At 41.4% G+C, this 19,592-nt stretch overlaps 1 protein-coding gene across 3 annotated transcripts; it reads left to right on the top strand.

Moving 5' to 3' along the window:
• Positions 1-766: 766 nt before the first annotated feature.
• On the top strand, positions 767-19,467 carry RB195_011096 (uncharacterized protein; the record flags this gene model as incomplete). Of its 3 annotated transcripts, XM_064192376.1 has the most annotated exons (38): positions 767-936; positions 1,878-1,962; positions 2,182-2,358; positions 2,420-2,589; positions 4,322-4,413; positions 4,839-4,950; positions 5,013-5,130; positions 5,195-5,291; positions 5,355-5,503; positions 6,519-6,605; positions 6,671-6,767; positions 7,509-7,585; positions 7,652-7,803; positions 7,910-8,015; positions 8,107-8,185; positions 9,053-9,186; positions 9,307-9,411; positions 9,504-9,646; positions 10,375-10,492; positions 10,606-10,704; positions 10,804-10,953; positions 11,036-11,137; positions 11,203-11,361; positions 11,906-12,035; positions 12,103-12,235; positions 12,341-12,415; positions 12,809-12,934; positions 12,993-13,122; positions 13,787-13,914; positions 13,972-14,063; positions 14,121-14,227; positions 14,279-14,448; positions 14,986-15,022; positions 16,833-16,850; positions 17,041-17,173; positions 18,910-19,008; positions 19,062-19,226; positions 19,286-19,467. In XM_064192376.1, 38 exons carry the CDS (start codon positions 767-769, stop codon positions 19,465-19,467), a joined length of 4,503 nt encoding a protein of 1,500 aa, XP_064049957.1. The 3 variants fall into 3 exon arrangements, with proteins under 3 accessions (XP_064049957.1, XP_064049959.1, XP_064049958.1); XM_064192375.1 differs by lacking the exons at positions 16,833-16,850; positions 17,041-17,173; positions 18,910-19,008; positions 19,062-19,226; positions 19,286-19,467 and having other exon boundaries at positions 14,986-15,130; XM_064192374.1 differs by lacking the exons at positions 767-936; positions 1,878-1,962; positions 2,182-2,358; ... (29 more) ...; positions 14,986-15,022; positions 16,833-16,850.
• Positions 19,468-19,592: the final 125 nt, after the last annotated feature.

Genomic DNA, 19,592 nt, shown 5'->3' with positions numbered 1-19,592 from the left:
CTGACATCACTAAAAGATTCAGCATCTTGTCGTCTTATCCTCTATAACAGAGGAAGACATCGAAACTTGCAATTTTTCCCGATGTTTGAGAGACGTCGACACTTCAATCTTTAGCTCTGTCCACATTTGCATCCCTCTCATGTTACTACGAATTCTTTGCGGCAAAATACACTACGCTTGTCGGACAGGACATTACAAGAAAATATGGGAAGAAGAATCCTTCTTCAACGTTGGCTGTTGCCGTTTTAAAAGTAGCTGACTATGTTGGGTGTCGCAGTGATGATTTCACTCCGGGAAACTAAGCGCACAGAATCATAAACTTTTTATTTTAGAGAGTCCAGAATTTTAGAGAATCCAAACTTTCCTGAATGTTGCTTTCAAATCTATTCACGATGTGACAAATTGTGGTTTCAAGTGCATTCAGTTCATTGGAAGCCAAAGATCTTTGAAACTCCGAAGTGCAGGCCGAACAAGACAGCAGCTGCGAAAATTGCCTTCTCAAATTTCACTGTCCTTTTCATGTCACACATTCCCTTGTTGTTTTTCTTTGCTCGGTTGCCCTTTTGGTGGTCTACGCCTTTGTCTCTCGACTAGATTTTTACCTTGAGTACTGTTGAAGTACTACAACGTAGTACTCTAGTTCCAAAATGATGTTTGAACACGTCCTACTCACTCAGAGCATTTTCTTGATATTTCTATGTTCTCGCTCTTCGTTTTTGCTTCTTGTACGTCAATAATCATTGACGCAGAAAGATTTCAGGTATTTATGAAATCACCTACATGGAATGAAACCACCTTCAAAGATGTGCTAGTACCTGCTGTCCAGTCCTTCATCAACGAAGGAACTACCGATTTTGCCAAGAAACACCTGCTTTCATCCACGGTGGTATTCCGTAATGTCAACTTGCAAGATGAAATATTCGTTGACTCTCTTTGGTAGGCAAACATCTTATGTCTGCTGGGAAACACCAATCATCACCTTGCCCAATAACTTTTTTTCATCCAAGAAAAGAACCCATCAGCGCATTGTTCAAGGAAGCTATAAAACCTGTACTATGAACACAGGTTTAATGCTTTAACTCGGTTACTCCATCTTCATTTTTCGGATGACGCTCGGGGAGGTGTATTATATTCCTGGAAACGGAGAGTTGTCACCCACCAAACTAATATTTCTTTGTTAACTGATCAGCGTCTGGTCCTTAGGTGCAAACCACCATTAGACAACCACAGCACATGTTTCAATTCAAAACTTTATGCTTTAGTTCCGCTCCACCTAGAACCAGCAAAAGCTAAAATATTCAGAGGCGTTCTCTCCATTTTGTGTTTTTGCCTGTGAAGTGCATCTCACTAGTTTAAGCCGGCAAATATTCAACTTAATCAAATGAGGTCAAAAGAAATCCAGTGAATAGTGAGAGGAGTACTATACATTGATTTTGAATTTTAGTGGACTACTTAGAACTGAAAATTTGGTGGAAAATAAATCATTTAAAGTTAGAACTTTGGAACTCTCTTAGGGAATGTAGTTCTCAGATTAAAAGTTTCTTTTGGAAGTCTACGATATTTTGGAAACAGCTACACACAGCAAAGTTAAAAGAAAAATAACTGCATTATCACAGCTGGATAAAATCTTTATTTAAATTTTTGATGGCTCTTAAAGAAGTAATCCGTTAGAAATTTCCCTAGTTTGGATAACTCACAACTTTGACTTGCCTGAAAATCTTTCTACTGCTTATGAAAACTTCACAAGCATGAACGCAAGTTAAAGTACAGTACGTATCGTACAAAGTTTTTTTGTAGTAGTTGTGTTGTACTTTACAGTACTCACTTCTGATACTCATGGTCAGTATTGATATTCATTCACCCCGTAGTATTTTAAGTGATGACGATGGCGCTTCTGGTTCCGACTACTGGAACAACGTGGCTGACAGATTTGGTGTGTGTTATTGTAGAATAGCAGAAGGAGTGAGTTTCGAAGTTGTTCCTGGCTTTTTTTGGTTGTTCTAGAAAAATTAGATAACTTGAATCAAGTAACTTCCGTAATAGACAGTAAAATTAATTTCAATAAATTCTTAGTAATCATCGAATAACGACAAGTTTTGAAAGGTGTGTTTTCTATCTGTTTCATTTTTATACTGAGGTGTTCATAAACTGGATTCCTGTAGTGTTGTAATAGGTTTTTAGAAAATCGCTGAGATCGAATTTCGACCGTTTCGAGTGATCCCCCACATTGTCCCTATCATAGCCATCGTTCGAGGGGAAAAGACAGTCACCGTTATCTACGATGACTTAGGTCCTGATTGGGTGGATCTGAACTTAGTGCTTCGCTACTCCTACAGTAACATCGAGCAATATTCGCAGGTCAGTATTTGCACTCTTCCGGTGAAATATATAATATCCTTTTTTTTTTGTAATTTTGTAGGTCCACAATTTCGCCGCAGCTGCATTAGCTGACCTATACTTTCAATTGGATCGGCTGAATTTCTATGTTCGTGATCCTCTATTTCTCTGCGACAATGTTTTTTGGTTGTTGTGCGATCCGTTCGGTAGCGGCTCCGATGATTACCCTTATGAGGATTTCGCCTATCAGAGGTAACATCACATTTTTTGAAGTAGTCACCCACCTTTGAATACAGAAAAATATTTTCACATAGCACTTTTCGTGTTCATCTAGAAATTCAAGCAGCAAGTTTGCCTTCAGTAATAAAGTGATTATCCTTGAAAGTATCCGATAATTTCCAATTCTCGCAAGAAATTAGTTCGTGTCAAGTACCCCTTGCCATAGCACCCATGCACGGTAGCCGTGAAAGGCGACCACCGCGTCTTCGCGATCGATGGTTTCTACTGTCCAAGTCTGGCACCAATTTAGGTTTTTCATGCCTATATTGGTGCCAGACTTGTTTGAGAGCATAAAAAAGACACACCTGTCCGAGTGAATCTAGCGATGGTCCCACCTCGATAGCAATCGCCAACTCTACCGTGCCGCTTCGGACGCCGCCGCATACGCAGCTGCACCGAGCTGTAGGTAGTTTTGACCGAAACACATATCAGCTGGCCCCATTAATCACTCCAGATTCTGCATATACATTTACAGACCAAAGTGATGCTGAGTTTGACCAATCGCTTCCCAAGAAGATTGACAAACATCAAATATTCGATCTTCGCAGTTTCGTTTCGCCGCCAAAGTTCCAATGTCTGGCTTCCCCGCAGAGGGGTGGCTCAGCTAAGCGTGTTCGCCATCTTCTATGAATAATGAGCTTCATAGAAGAAAACTTCAAATCTTACATGTGCACAACTCAATCTCTCTCATCTGGTTCATATTTCAAGAACGTTTCAACATGAAAACGGATTCTTGTGATGCACAAAGAGCTGGGTAAAACTGAAGTACCCTCCGACTTGTACTGGATTAAGTCCGGTCAAAATGAAAAGCTTAGTGCAGTTGCGTAAACCGCTGCGCTCCAAGTGGCGCGGTGAAGGGGTGGTTGGGATCTAAGTGGAACCATCGGTAGAATCACCCGGACTGCCGCCATTGTGTGGATCTAGCGAGGATCGCACCTCGATCCCAGTCGTTTGCTCCATCGCACCGCTTCGAGTACGGCCGTTAACGCAATACACTGAGCTATGGAAGATTCGAAGTTCTCGGCAGTTTTCCTAGATAGAGTTTACGGATTATTCATTCCAATCTTATGTTTCCTAATCATCTATCCTATGCTTGTTGTATCTTACGATGTTTCAAACTTAACACAAGTTTTTGTGTCTGTTTGTCCAAAACTGCTATAGTCAGGCCAAAACACACAGTGACAGGACATGAAGCACGGACAGTGGCGTAATCAGCCGCGCTCGAAGCGGTGCGGTGGAGATAGCGGTTGAAATCGAGGTGGGGTCGTGGCGAACTGCAAAGATGGGTGGCGGTAATCCTCACCGTATCCCAACCGGTATCTCCACCGCGTCGCTTCGAGCGCAGCCGCTTAACGCAAGCCTATGCTTCATGACATTTTGAACCAACTATAGCTATTCTTGGGACGGGTGTGGTGTAGCGGCTAGAGGTTCCGCTTCCTGCACGATCGATCGGAGGTTCGAATCCGCCTTAGTGCTCACCAAGCCTTTCATCCCTCCCGGGTCGATAAATTGGTACCAGATTTGTCTGGGAGGATAAAGACATTGACTTGACACATCGGCTAGCCACCGCAAGTCATTGTATAGGCCAGATACACGTTCGTAAACCTCAAACGATTCTGAATTGAAGTGAACGTGGGGGCGCATCCCAAGCGGATTGATTAACACCAGAAACTTTATCCTTTATCCTTTATAGCTATTCTTACAGTACTGCCACGTCTGAATGGGTGAACGGTGCAATGTCGAATTATGATTACATCACGATATTGAACAAGGCAGCAGGACGAGTGAGAGGAGAAGGTAGTTCTGAGATATTGATAACGTTTTAATCGAATATTGTTTCTATAGTCGGGTCAAAACGACTTGAATCACGAGTGTAGTTGCGGTGCATTTGCGTACACGGTCGAAACGGCGCGGTGGAGGCAGCAGTTGGAACCGAGGTGTGACCGTCGCAAACTGCAGCGGTGAGTGCTGCCAGCAAGGGTTTCACCCTGCTCTTAGCCGCTACTCTCCACCGGAGTGCCTCGAGAGAAGCCGCGTACGCGCTTCATGCCTTTTTGACACTAGTACACCTAAAGGATTTTCAAAATCGGTGCTGAGTACATATGAAGTTCATGAAGATCAAAAGCTTGGCTGCTTTCCTTCCTAGATCTCAGATAAAAGGAAAAGAAATGACTTTTGGTTTCGTACATTATCTGTTCTATACCATTCCTATTTTCTTACAGTTCACAACCACCCGATTTTTCCGTGGGTATGCGATTTCAAAGAGAAGAATGGCGGCTGGCGCGATTTAACAAAAACGAAATACCGGCTCGCAAAAGGGGACGATCAGTTAGGGTGAGCCGTTTTTTGTTTAGTTTTTTTTTATTATCAACACTTTAGTTTCTGTCTGATTTCAGCCAGAATTTTCGTCATCTGTCCCATCACATCCCAGAAATCCTTTCCGACATTGGATACATGGTTTACAAAGCTCGTGTGGAATCAAAATCGAACCTTTGCAAGCACGTCCGCAGCAATGTTCGTGACATCCTGAGAAATACACTGTAGTGTAATTTTAAGATTAACCGCATTAATACTGTAGTGGGTTCCAAGAGAATATCCCGCAACTATGACGAGGATGTACGAATGGACTCCAGATGAATGTATACCGGAATTCTACGACGATCCTTCCATACTAGGTAAAGTACTGTAGGTGTATGTGGTAAAAAATTCGCCGAATCAAAACTACATTTACCTTGCAGTATCTAAACACTCGGATATGCCGGATTTGGAGTTGCCGTCATTTGTGTCATCGCCCGAAGAATTCATCAAATGGCACAGAGAGATGTTGGAAAGCGACGAGGTCTCACGGCATCTTCACGAATGGATCGACCTCAACTTTGGGCACATGGTTAGTGATTTGCGATTTCTTAATTCTAATCGTCTTAAGGTTTTATCATTAAAAAACGTAGTGGGGTCGAACATGTCCAAGCGGCTAACTGCGATACGCGCTCAGTTAGAACAGGGGTCAGGAGAGAGTGTGAGTCAAACAGGGCGAGAACGTACGTTCCACCAGACGCGTCGCGCTCATTCGGTTGAACACATTCCGTGCCGACTTTAGATTGAGTCATCAAATTTCGATTTGATGCTTGCCAATCGGGTGAGCGCGACGCATAACCAATTTTCCTACACGAAGCTTAGCGCTTTTCGCCTTATCCTCCTCGTAGCTACCAATGATTTCGATCTATTACATTCTTCCACTTTAGGAAAAGTGTTCCTACTTATATCATTCCTATATTTCTTCCTATTCATGTAATTGCGCTGGCTGAAAATTTCCACATAATCGCTTTAGTTTATTTTTCTATTAGTTTTACTAGTACTAGTTTCTTTTTCTCTTACTACTATTGAAGCATCCGTTCATAAATAAACCACTATAATTCTGGATTGGATTCGAAAGCGCTAGCGTATCTCAAAGTAATTGATCATCAACATCGGGCACTTTGCCCTTTATCCGTTTAGCATTTCACGTAACCTCCCTTTCAATGATCACATAGGCAACACCTGTCTGAGGAAGTTAAACATTAGGAAGTCAGGCAACCTCAGTTCCCTCACTTCGTTGAATACTGTTGTCTCTTTCTTCTTATCGCTAATTCGGCTTCACGAACTTGGCCGTACCGGTGCCATCTTGGAGGATACGTTGGCTAATAAAATATTTTCAACGCTGGTGTCGGGTGGCTACCATTTGGCAAAGCTATTGACAAGACAATTGAGCTACCTGCGCAAATCTTCTCGACCATCGCTGAATCTTGTTGGCTAAATTTTATTCCGCAAACCTGTGTCATGCCCCTTAGATCAAATAAGATCAGATCGTGTGAATAAAAGGTGAACATATGAAAATACACCAAAACCAAACTTTTATTTTATAGTTATCCGGTGACATGGCTGTGGACTGTTTGAATGTACATATGTGTTTCTCGGAACCGAAGACACATCGTTTTCGAACTATCGGCGTGGTAAAGGATTTTAGTTTAACGTTTATTCAGCTACATTTATGGTATGGAGACGTGTTTTCTTACAGGTCCAGCTGTTTCATCGACCGCATCCAAAAAGATTTCGTGGTTCAAGTGGAAATCCACTTGTGGATTGCGATAAAAGCGGATTTGAGTTGAAACAAGGTAGGAGTATTTCCAGTAGTGGTATGAACCGGGTGAGCGTGGTGCACCCTTGAATCGGAAGTGCATGTTTGGCAGAAAAGGAATGTGCGTTGCAGCACGCGCGTTGCGTCAGCACGATTAGGCATCTTCTGCGACAGCAGCAACTATAGTTGGGTTAAAACGACGAAGAGTTCGGTGTTGCGGCATGGTAGTTGCGTAAGCGGCTGCGTTCGTAGCGGCGCGGTGAAGCCAGCGGTTTGGATCGTGTGTGGGATCATTGCACTGCAGCGATGAGTGGTGCTAGCAAGGGTCCCCCTCGATCCTAACCGTCACGCCCGAACACACCGCTTCGAGCGCATCCCCATAGGCAACTGCACCGAGCTTCAGGTCGTTTTGATCCTACTATTAGGTTGAGTCGAAAGATCTCGGGCAATGTGGTAGTGATGACTTCTAGAGATCATCACTCAGCAAAGAGCTGACAAAAATGGATGTGTTAGCTACCATTTGATAGAGTATAAAATTCTCTTCAAAGCGTAAGTTAACAGTTACACCAAGCTAGTTTCTTTCCTGCCACCATGCCGCGCCTATCTGCCTAGACGTTGGCAGAAGACCATCGATGCCAATGGGGCATACTTCAAATGATTTACAGTTATCGTTTGAAAATTGCTAGGTAAATAAAAATAGTGTCAATTTGTCCGAGAACTTTCGACTCAACCTAATATATCTAATAATATCTATTACCTTACTAAATACTTATTTCAGATTTTTGCCTCGATTCACCGGTCAAGTCACAGAATGAACCGGTAACCCTGCTCGAAACTTATCGCTCAAAAATCAAGGTAGTCAAGTTTTTCAATGCAAAGCATATACTTTATCTCTTTTCAAATACAATGAAACTATTTAAGGAAACTAAGTTTAAAACGCCGGCTGACCAGATGTTTCTCTCATTTGTGCACTCTCTGTTTCGATTTCGAAAACACTTCCTGCGCTTCACTCCTCTGCGCGACTTCGATAGAAACAACCGACGTTTTGTTGAGCATTCCTACGATCTTCCTGAGTATGTGATGTTCATTTTGTTTCGAACATTCTTCTCCTTCCTTACATCAGTTCAATGCGTTCAATAAGACTAGAATGCGCAGTTTTCTGATACATCCTCTATCTAGATCATGGCTAGATTTTGTAAACGAAATTGTCGACGGTTGTAGCGAATTCACCGATCACTCACATATTCCTTTTTATCTTCTCCAAACTCTTGATATTCCTATGGAGGTGGGCTTAAAGAATTCCATATTGTATTTTCGAATTTCTATTCGAATTCATCTCTCTATCATTGATATTTCTTACGACTATACTTTTATAGGTAGTCAATTTTCATGACGGAATCGCTAATTACTATTCATTCCACCTCCTGCGTAAATCCGTAGTTGTTCAAGGAAATGGTAAGTTTGTCTGATATATCCTTTATCTATACTTAATTCTTTACTGTTCGATTGTTGTCATTTTATTCATTCGTTATTTTTTGTTGTTAATAATTATTCATCCGGGACTTGAGAGCCATCAAAGCTGACGGCGTGAGCAAACATGTCCACGTAGTTTCAATCCGTGACCTGTTACCGAGCCGGTCTTCTTTTAGACGAAAATTGACGTCCACCTTGCTAATTAACTTTTTGAAATACTAAACGAAAAGTAATAAGACCATGCTGCAAGGTCATAACTACATTGTAACCACCCGCTAGTAGCAGGTATAGCGCAATGCACCGCCGCTGCTTCGAAACCGCAGGAGGGCATTCGGGGCTTTCATCCCACCGGGGTCGATAAATTGGTATCAGGTGTGTCTAGGAGAATAAAAACACTGACTCGACACATTGGCACGCTCCTGAAAGTGATTGTAAGGCTAGACGCACTTTCATAAACCTTAAACGGTTTTGAATTGAAAATGGCGGCGGCGAATGCGCATAAGGATTGATCAGTGCCATGCGCTGTATCCCTTTACCCTTACTTACTACAGGACCAGAGGTTAGACCTTTATCCCAATGCTGGAGAATACCAGGTACCGCATTTGTTCAACCTGGTGACTGGGACGCGTCTGCTGCAACGCATGCTCTATTCACGGTTGATACTCTCTGCCCCCTTTTCCCCGCCCGAATCGGAGAAGAATTGCCCATAATTAGATGAGGACATTCACTGTCGACGATACTTTCCGGCATTCACCGTCGACGATACTTTCAGCTTGTATAGATTACTGTACAATCTGAGAAAAATACTGCGATGATGAGCAAGTTGCGCTACGAAATCGTTGATTGCAGAGGAACGTCTTCAATCTGTAATGTTGCGTGAAATTGATGCTCTTAAGAATGCTATGGAAACGTCAGTAATGGAAAATTCTCTGGTTCGACTATTTGAGCGGATGATTGCGGACAAAGAGTCGGCTGTGCAGACGGTTTGTGCATTTTTTTCTCACGCATTGTCAGTAGCGTTTAATAGATTCCTAATAGGTTTTTCTCTGGCAATCACAATACAGCATTATAAAGCAAACTGCTCCTTCAATCAAAAGTTTTAGGTCCATCGCCTGTTCGTAGTTGTTTGTCGAACATTCGATGACCAATCATTTGAACAAATTCTGAAACCGCTGGTTGAACTACTCGGCTGCGAATCATCCGTGAAGGTCAGCATAGTGATATGCTATCTTTGAGAAGGATTCCCGTGCCTTCTCTGAAAAAAAAAACACAAACAAAGTCAACGATAAGATCCTTTCAGCTGCTAGACCGTCGTTTTCTGCTCCCAGCATCAATCGCTTACGGTGCAGCCAGATTTCTTAGGGAGTTTCTTCCTACTGTCATTGAAGCGGTTGCGTCACTTCAGATTGATAGGAGCGTCGTTGCAAAAGAAAGCGTTGTTTGGTAAGAGTTTGGATCATTTCAACTAGTCTTCTTTGATGTCTGTTTTCTTTCTCATAAACGCTCCAAAAAAAATTCCTTTTCCAAAATCTCTTTGGAGAGAATCATTATGCGTATTTTGATATAAACTTGTCAGTTTCTGTGAATAATATACCCGGCTCTCCCTCTGGAAATATTTATTTCTAATCTGAACCCGTTCTATGTTGTTGTATTTTAATACGATATTTTTTAACAGATTAGTTGTTTTAAACTCTTGTAGGTGCTACTCAGGATTCATTACACCACTTTTGTAAGTTTCAATGTGTACATCTGCAAAAATAATTACTCTAATCGTAGCTCTCTTGATAGTTCTCTTCATTTTTAATTTTTTTATGGTATTAGGAAGCCTTCTCTTTATAGTTTGCCTGCATCTTGCTCAGGTATTTGTACGCGAAAGATTTACGTCTTAAGTAGTATCAGTTTTATCTGTAATGAAACAAACAGACACATGAACAAAAAAAAGCATTTCACTACTGTTCTTATTGTCTATCCTAGAACTTACCTGTCGCTTGACAATGCTTTCAGTGGCCACGTATCTGTCACCTTGCCGTCTCTTCTGTTTGTTAGTGATTTTTAACTTATCGGCTTTATGAGATAACTTGGAATTTGCTCTCTATTTCACATGTTCTTACTACGAGGATCAACGAAATTCCTCACCTTTACTTCCATCCTTGCAATGGACTCATTTTCAGGCTTTCAAAAAGATATGGACCCGTGATAAGTGCTCGTTTCATTACGGCGAATCTGCTACGAGTTCTTGGTTCATGTTATATGGGAATGGCATTACTGGGAAGAAACCAAGAGCCAGAGGTTTGCAGTGCCTTTTCAGTTACAAAACTTCATGCATTAATAATAAATGGGTCACGATTTACACGTAAAATTCATAATAAGTGATAAATTTTTTCACAAACTCTGGTATTTAGTCAGTGTTTACGCTTCCATTAGTTGGGGACGAATGTGGCGCGAGAGTGGAAGCATGTCTTACAGAAATAGCTGCTAGTTATAGCGTAACATTCGTGACGGTGAGCCCATATCTGTTGATTTTCTCAAGAATATATGTTTGAAATAAATTGAGACGTTGGGAAAAGAACATTTCAAAGTTTCTGCATATGAATCTCCAGGTTCAATATCTTCCATTCTGTGTGGATCTCGTCGAACAAGCTACCAAAAGACTCACACCACCTATCGAAGCTGGCTTGCTGGCCGCTTTCCGGATAGTACGGCTCAGTGCTAAGTCTATGACCGATCACCAACTTATGAATTACCTTGAGGTGCATAGAGTATTCCATTCTGGACCTGCTTGGTTCTTTTGATAAAATTCAGGCCAAAGAAAAACACTTCTTGGCACTTCAGGACTACATCGTCGAGAAGATCATCGTTCGAGTATTGCAGTTAACCTTTAGCGCTAACGCTTCATTTTACGATAACCGTTCTAGAATTATTGTGACAGCCGGGGTAGGGCTTTCTGAGATGCTTCTCTTCCTTTTAACTCAGTAGTTTCGTAAAAAGGTATTTTTCAGGCTGTATCTATACTGTACAACATTTCAATGCGAATAGGTCTCGAAAATACGAGGATGTATGCAAGAAAACCGTTCGAATTGATGTTTGAGACTTTTGGAAAATTATACGAGGCAGATGAACAGCTGAAGATATCGGCAAAGTGCACAGACACTGCAGAGGTGTGAATTCTCTGACACTTCAATTTTTTTGATTTCACATTTTGACTCCAACCCAAACGTTTGGTCCTTGTATTGTATGTGTGTGGATTTACACTAGTGAATTTGCCAAAAAAAACAGAGAAATTTTGTGAACAAAGGATGGTTTGTTGTATGAAGCGAAAATTGTTATAGACCTAATTATTGATTAATGTGAAGTGACCAAAACATAAGGAAGTGAAGAAGAGATAGAATTACGACTAAGATGAGTATGAAAGGAATTCTTCCTGCGAAAACCTCTGTTCGCTTTCTTTTCCTATGGTTGGGCCAAAACGACATGAAGCACTGCTCAAATGCGTAAGTGGTTGCGCTCCAAGCGACGAGGTGGAGACAGCGGATGCACCATTCTTCGCTGCTATTCACGATGGGCCCACCTCGTTTTCTCCAAGCGCTTTCTCCATCGCGTCGCTTACGCAATTGCTCTCTAGTATACCTTGTCCTGTCTCCATACCTCTATCAGAAAAGAGAATCTACCGAAGTCGAAGCATTAGTTACGTTTTGCCTTTAGGCAGTTGCTTCCATTCCACTTTGGTTCGTTTCTTCGGTGATTGATAGATTCGCAAGCTCATGGGGAGTACCGCTTTTATCCTCATTCTGTTCCGATCCTGCTTTCCTGGTTCCCTTTGTTAGCTCTCAAGGTAATTAATGCCAATTTGATGTGCTTTCTGATTTCTATGTCTTTTTTTTTCGAACAATTGCTTGCAGTAGCTAGTTCACCGTCGTCCCCTCTTCGTATGACAACGGTTTATCAGCTGAACAGTTTCCCATCTGGCAACAGGCTATTGTCACTTTCTTCACCACCATCACAGTCGAATTTATCCAGTATAGGTGGAGTGGGGTAAGTGTCATATTTTCAATTACCGGATATTCTTCACAGAAATGGCAACAACTTTACCTTCATGGCTTTTCACCTGAGGTCTTCAGTTCTTTTTTTAAATCTCAGACTATGTGAGTCGACATCCCTGAGTGCCTTGTGGTGTGCACGAATATCAGCCGCTGTGTGCACCTCGGAGGGAAAGTGAGTTACAATTAAAGTTATTTTTTCACCCTCAAAGCTATATCTCCACACGTAATAGGATTCTCTGGGACTTACGTAGTTGTGCGATACTATATTGCCCAGAAATATGTAGCTCCTAACTCTTTCAGCCTATTAAACGAACTGATACCGTTGGCATGTTTTGGGTTGCGTAAGTTGTACTCATAAATTTTGTTCTGGATGATCTTTCCATTACTGAGAAAGCGTCCCGGCAAACAAGTATAAGTGGGAAATCTATTCTGGAAGCAGTAATGACTTGTAAACCCATGGTACATTCAGAGATCTTTTCACCATCCCTTCTTAAGCAACTCAATGAATTGATGAACTATCACATTCAATGTATCTGCAGAACACTTATTCCTAATGTTCCTTCAGATCTGCATTTCGTTTCGACCACCTTTCCCTTTGCTCGTTCAACGGTCATTCCTCATCAGTCCGTCGTATAGCTGCCCTTTCAAACGAGAACTCATTTATTTCTGCATCATCAGACAAAACTGTCAAGTAAGGGCTTGTATAACTAATTATCTCCACACATCCAAAATTCTCGCCTCATATATAGACTGTGGTCGATAAAACCCGAGTTGGACACCGTAGAAGCGCAACAAACATACGGCCGACATCAGCGTTCGATTCAGGATGTGGCGCTTCTTGCAAATAACCTCATTGCTTCCACCGATGGCGTCCTTCATGTGGGTGATTTGATTGATCTTCAAACCATTCATAGTGCAATAAAAGATAGTTAGAAGATATTTGAATGAACATAGATTACGAACGTATTTACCTTGGGTGACGCGAAGCACTGGAGCTCCGAGAAGCATAAAGTCGAATCTGTGTGCCAGTTGACTGGTGCTCCACAAGGGCGCGATATCATAATGGCATACTCGACGCGGACGTTTCGCATTAGCCCCGCTGAACCGCTCGGTGTAACGTAATGGTGTGGTTTGCTGCAGAGCCTTACGCACGGCGCCCATCTTGTTGACAAAAACTCTGTAAGCGGTAGAAGTTACATTATACGCATAAATTCCTAGTATTACCTTCAAAATCGATACAAAAACAGCACTACGAGGAGACTGAAAATGGATTTTCATTGTCATTTAATGGGTACCTAAGTGAAATACGACATCTGTTCTTTCGAACGCTGTAAAGAGATATAACCAACGCCAAATATTTTCAACCGGTTGAGCACAATGCGCTCTCCACAACGCAGGGTCTTCTGCTTAGATTTTCGTTTCACTTCGTCTCTCCTCTGCAGTGCCTCAATCGAATATAGTGCATGCATCCGACTGAAAGTATTCGAGGCCAACTACAGATGTTAGGAGAGCAGCAGTCAGATCCTTTTTGCACTTATTTTAGGTGTGGGATCCGTTTCGAGGTGCGATCATCGCTCAATTAGATTGGGATAACGAGGCGACTATTTGTGGGCTGGCACATGTAGATCGACATTCAATGGCAGCCATTTCGAGTCTTCACTCCACAGTTCGGTTAGACTCTTAGTCTTTTTTTTTAACAAAACGGATAATAACGCATTGTCTTCACAGCTTGCTCGACACACGTATCGGCTGTTGGACCAGCGAGCTGAAAGTGTCAAACGTGTCTGGATTAACAAGAGCGTTTTCCGTGAGAGATTCTGGTATGTTCGTCTCTTATTTTTCTTTTTTTTAACCCAAAACAAATACATATTCTTAAGGTCACAAAATGGTAGTGGCCTTATCAAACGGGACAATAGTGGTACTAGACGCTCGTACCGGTCGACTATCCTCTTTATCTCATGGAAATAACACGCATGCTACAGCGGTTAGTTCAAACAATTTTATACTCAGAATTTTCGCGAGGAAATGGTTAAAGGTGAAATGGTTGACTGAGACGGATTTTCTCGTTTGTGATGCTGACGAGCCCGGAACAATTTTTACTGCAAACCCACGAATATGTGCAGTTCGCAAGCTTCCCGATACAGTTGCGAGTGCATTTGTCAGTGACGACAAGTTGGTCACACTTCAAGGGAACAGTGTCATCCGGTGGGCTACTGTAGTCAAGTTACGATAGATTAGATGCAGCTTTCAGGAACATTTTCGATGTTATGTTCTTTTCACCACTATATATGGTTCGAGAGGGAGTTTGTAAGTATCACAGCGGAAATGCGAACAATGGAAGAATCAGAAGGCATCTAGAGCTTCCGAGATATCAATTTGCCTAACGAGACAACTCTTTACACTTATAAGATTGAAGAGATAAAATCTCATAAAAGGGACCGCTCAGCGATGAAAGTATCTAGTAGAGCCCTGCGGTGTAAAGAGCTGCTTTACCAGATATAGATTTACACCTTACGGGGTTTCACTTCATCAATCCCATTGAGTGCAATTGGTTGTCTCGTTGGGTGAACTGATGCCTTGGGTCCTCGAGAGCTCTTCAATTCCCGGGCTTGTAAGCCGTATTTCTCACTTCCGCTGAGGTACTCGCAACGAAGAACAGAACAGAAGAGAGAAAATTTCCTCGAACACTGCCTAAAACTCTCCAAACCTCTTATCCCCCATTTTATTCCTCAGATATTTCAGAGTGTACTCCGGAGCAGAGACTGTTCTTGAAGCGAAAGTGAGGTCCGACAGTCAGTCCGGGAGTCCATCATCCATTTGTTATTTGCCTCTAAACAACGCATATCTGATAGGATCAAACCAGGGTCTCATACGCCTAATGTGTTGAGCATTCCTCATTTAACACTTTGTATATATGTACTTTGGTTGTTGGTTGTTGCTTCTCTATTTCTTCACCTCTTTTAGTACGGTTCGATCTGTGATAATACCTTTAAAAAGTGATATGTCTTGCTTTTTTTCCAAAATGAACTTCACTTCTTGCGATCACGTTGACATTGGAAAGGAGAAAAAGGCTGTACATCAGTTCTGAAACAAAGCACACATCAAAACAGAAAATGTACCGATTTCTCACACAATCTATGTTACTCCCAAGTTCACATAAAAACCGCGGTGAGATAGATGGAAAATCTTGTTGAAGATCCTTTGTTGGTGAGAGGCGGAGACGAAAAGTTTAACTAAGGCTGTTCTCATAAAATAATCTCATATTTTAAATCCTGAAATTTGGTATAGAAGGTGAGGGGTTGCCGATGTTTTTCAATGTACTACATTTCTAGTAGGTCAAAGGCACAGAAGGCCCTCTATCAGAAAATGTTTATTTTGCAATTATACGTCAAGTTCTATAAAGGATAAAGGATAAGGTTTCTGGCGTTAATCAACCCGCTTGAGATGTGCCCCCACGTCCACTTCAATTCAGAATCGTTTGAGGTTTACGAACGTGTATCTGGCCTATACAATGACTTGCGGTGGCTAGCCGATGTGTCAAGCCAGTGTTTTTATCCTCTCAGACAAATCTGATACCAAATTATCGACCCGGAGGGATGAAAGGCTTTGTGAGCACTAGGTCGGATTCGAGCCTCTGATCGATCGTGCAAGCAGCGGAACCTCTGACCGCTACACTACACTTGCCCCGTAAGTTCTATATCTCTTTCTTATTATTTTCTTTCATATTCATTCAATTGGATGAAAATGCTAACATTAGCTGTAAACGTTAGTTGGAGATGGGGACAACTTACATAATATCCATAAAACCCGACCTCATCATATCTGAGAAGACAAAAAGTGTGATGTAAAATAACATCATATTTTAAAGCATTACAGAGAAAAATGTATTCGATGATTTTAAAATAAATCACGTATATGAATTTTGTAGCTGCAAACTGAGAAAACATGCGAAATCAGCAGCTGGAATTGGAACTATTTTAGTCACTAAGCATTGTCGTGCAATTCTCCTTCAATACAAGAGCAGTGTTGAAGACGTTGGAATCACTTTAAAAAAAAGTTGTAGAAGAACCCTAATTGTTTCTGGCTTGGTATTCATATTGTATAGATGAAGAGTTTCATCAAACTCTTAAGAAACTCGAGAGTTATTCTAGCGTGCTTAAAAAAGCTCCGTGATTATTGATGAACTTCAGTAATTTGTGAATGCGGCAAATTTGTAGAATTTCATTCCGTGCAACAAGGTAAAAGTAAATTTTTGACTGTTCGGAAAGTCGAAAGTTGAGTTTTACCTCTTGTGGAGAGAAATTCCACAAATTAGCCGTTTAGAATGGAATTTTTGCACGAATATTGTTCTGTATTATTCCAAAAGATCGTGAATAGCAAGTTAATGATAATTTCCATAGTTTTGTTGCACAAAGTCGGGGTTTCTTGTATTTTTGGGGGAATTTCCAACTATTGATTATTACTGAGTAGAGAACACTGATGAATAAAATGTTACTGAATTCAGAACAGGAAGACAGCTGTTGTTTTTCTCGCGAATGCGTTACATCCGAATCGTAGCAATGGCTTGCGAATAACGGTCTGTGTCGGAGAAAGATCCTCAAGCCACGGTAAGCCCTATGCGAGGTGACCTCTTCCCGATCGGTAGTGTCCATGATTATCTGGAGGCGACATGAGCCACGTCGCAGCTACGTGGACCCATTATCTTTCTTCACCCACACTAATCTGTTGTTCAATTATCGTTTCTTCGTATCAAATTTCTTTCAGCCTAACCTTTTCGGATCTGATCACTATTTTCAGATGCAATCCTCATCCCCTTCAAAAGTAATGGAATATTCTGCAATACACGATGTATGGTCATATGTGGACGATCTACCGAGTGAATACGAAGAGTACTACAGTGAAAGACTGGTGGATAGTCTTTATGAAAGAGGTATGAGCTTCATGGAATTAGAATTTTGTGCTCATCTGAGAGTAAGAAAAAGAAAGAGTAATAGTAAGAAAAGTAGCTAATATGTAGCAAAGTAATGGAGTAGAACTGAGTAACTCATGGTTTTTGGGGTTTGCATGCTCTACACAGCGTATACTTAGCTAACGAGTTTATCTCAAATGTTAAAAATCGTTTCCAGTCACTATTCAAATCTCAGAAAAGAACAATTCCTCTCAGCTGGAGTAAATCTCACCGGACCTCCATTTCGCTTTATCACTGGAAAAATTAAAAGTTACAAGGAGCCGAATAATAATAACGACAAGAATTTCGTAGGCATCGCTAGAATTTCTCATTTCACAACAAACGAATAGGTTGCTCTCCTCTTAACGTTGAGGTTCTCATTGAGGATTAATGACTTTGCGTCAACATCCGCCAGCACTGAGCGCTCAATTAAAGAGATTGATAAGAGTGGGAAACCGAAATGACGTGAATCCGGTGGCCACCAAGAGTGACGACAGTTTGGGAATTACTCTAAGCTGTGGTAGGAAATGAATATGAAGAATGACGACATCGGAAAGAAAAATCTCAGTGTTCCTTCGATTGACGAAATTTTGTCAGAAACTCTTCGCCAGTGCTTAGATTGGACACGGTTCCAAGGAACAAATTATTGTCGAGAATATTCTACTGTGACTATCTCGAATAAAGCCACATCGGAAACTTTTTTTTTTCGAGAAATTTACCAAAAAAGAAGCCAATGAGTTGCAAGGTTTTCTCTTAGGTCTCTGAATAATATCATAACCGAGAAGAAGTCAAGGACAGACAGAAAAGGTTTCAGCAAAACTGGTAACTGTGAGGGCAAGCAGTCGCGGTAGATCTTTCCGAAAAAGAAAAAAACGCCATCATGAATCTCTTGACTCCTCATAATATTGTATCTTTTTGAGTGATGCCGTAAGCGGATTTAAGAATAAGAGTTGAGAGTACGGTCTCAGAAAAATCGTTTTCCTATAGCAGCGGATGGGATCTAATGTCAAAGTGTCGAAAATAGCCTGACACAGATTTTCCCACGTTTTGCGCATAGCATAACGAGCAAATACCCACCAAAATTCACCAAAAGCTGCGCGCAGTTTCCTCGAATTATTATAGAATTAACCTTTTAATAGTTCATAAAACCAAAAGTGTGAAATCAAAAATACGACTTCATCGCTGAAGTGTAAGCGTTTTCTTTGAACCAGCGCTTTATGCAGTGTATGCTTAAAGGGAAATTATTTGCAGCAACAAGAAAGCCACGAGTAACAGGTATTGCACACAGGTGCCAATATTCCCCCGTTTGACCTCACGTGCTGCACTACTTCTCCAAAATAAACCATTTCCGAGAACACTCCAGAAACTATAGCTTGAAACAAAGAAGCGCCATTTGATCAGGAAAGAAGCTGCCTCGAAGATGAATTATCAAGGTCTAAATCGAAAAGTCAGAGATCATTCACAGTTTTCTTACGGAAACCAAACCACATCTTTTCGCACAACTTTCCTATGTGAACACAGAATGACCCAGTAGGCATGGGTGCGATAAGAAGGAGCCGGACCCTCCTCAGGTGAAGGGGGTCTAGTTCACGGGGAGCAGCTCAAGTGATGAAGACTCCTTCGCAAAAGTGAAGGCGTAACAGCACCGGCTCCGACTACCGTATCTATGCCAGTAGATACCTAAGTTAGAGTTCGGTTCACAAATTTTTTTTGTTCAGCTCCTGCAGAATCAACTTTCTTTTTGAATGCGAACTGCGAAGATCCAACTTACATCAACATCCGTCAAGACCGTGCACCGCCCGTGTTTTATCATTTTGGTAAAATAGCACTATTTCTTGTTCATTTCTAATACATATCAAGATAAACTCAGGTGACCGCTACAAAGGACTGTTCATGTTCTTACGAGAGACAAATACGAAAAAAGCAGCCATTTCTTCTCTACAAAACGAAATTGAGTCGTTGCTAAGCATAAAAAGCGACTGCTATTTGGCTACGGAGAACGAGCGAATGTTCGCAGCAGACATAAACATATTTGGTATCTTCTTCGATTAATTAGAACGGAACTATAAATGTTAGCACAACACTCCATTACAGCCACCATGGTAGACAACCAACTACGACGAATCAGAAGAAGTTCTGTCCAACAATTCAACGCTATCTCTAAGAAGTTAACAGAACTGGAAGTAAAGGGGCGCTCGAGAACTCATGCGACTCCGTCATTCGCCTTCCTGAGAAAGTTTTTCCAAAGACTCTTCACCAGAAGAACAAATGCTTAGTACATTCCTTTACAGAGAAAGATATAATACAACTTTCCACATATTAGCACTCATTCTCGATCACACTTTTATATGTTTGGTATCTCGGAACTGTGATGTTTATATCCATTTACCTCAAAAGGTAT

The sequence above is a fragment of the Necator americanus genome, chromosome III (assembly GCF_031761385.1).
Source record: "Necator americanus strain Aroian chromosome III, whole genome shotgun sequence".
NCBI lineage: Eukaryota > Metazoa > Nematoda > Chromadorea > Rhabditida > Ancylostomatidae > Necator > Necator americanus.
Note: the sequence above shows the minus strand (reverse complement) of the source record. Positions and strands in the feature narration are given on the sequence as shown.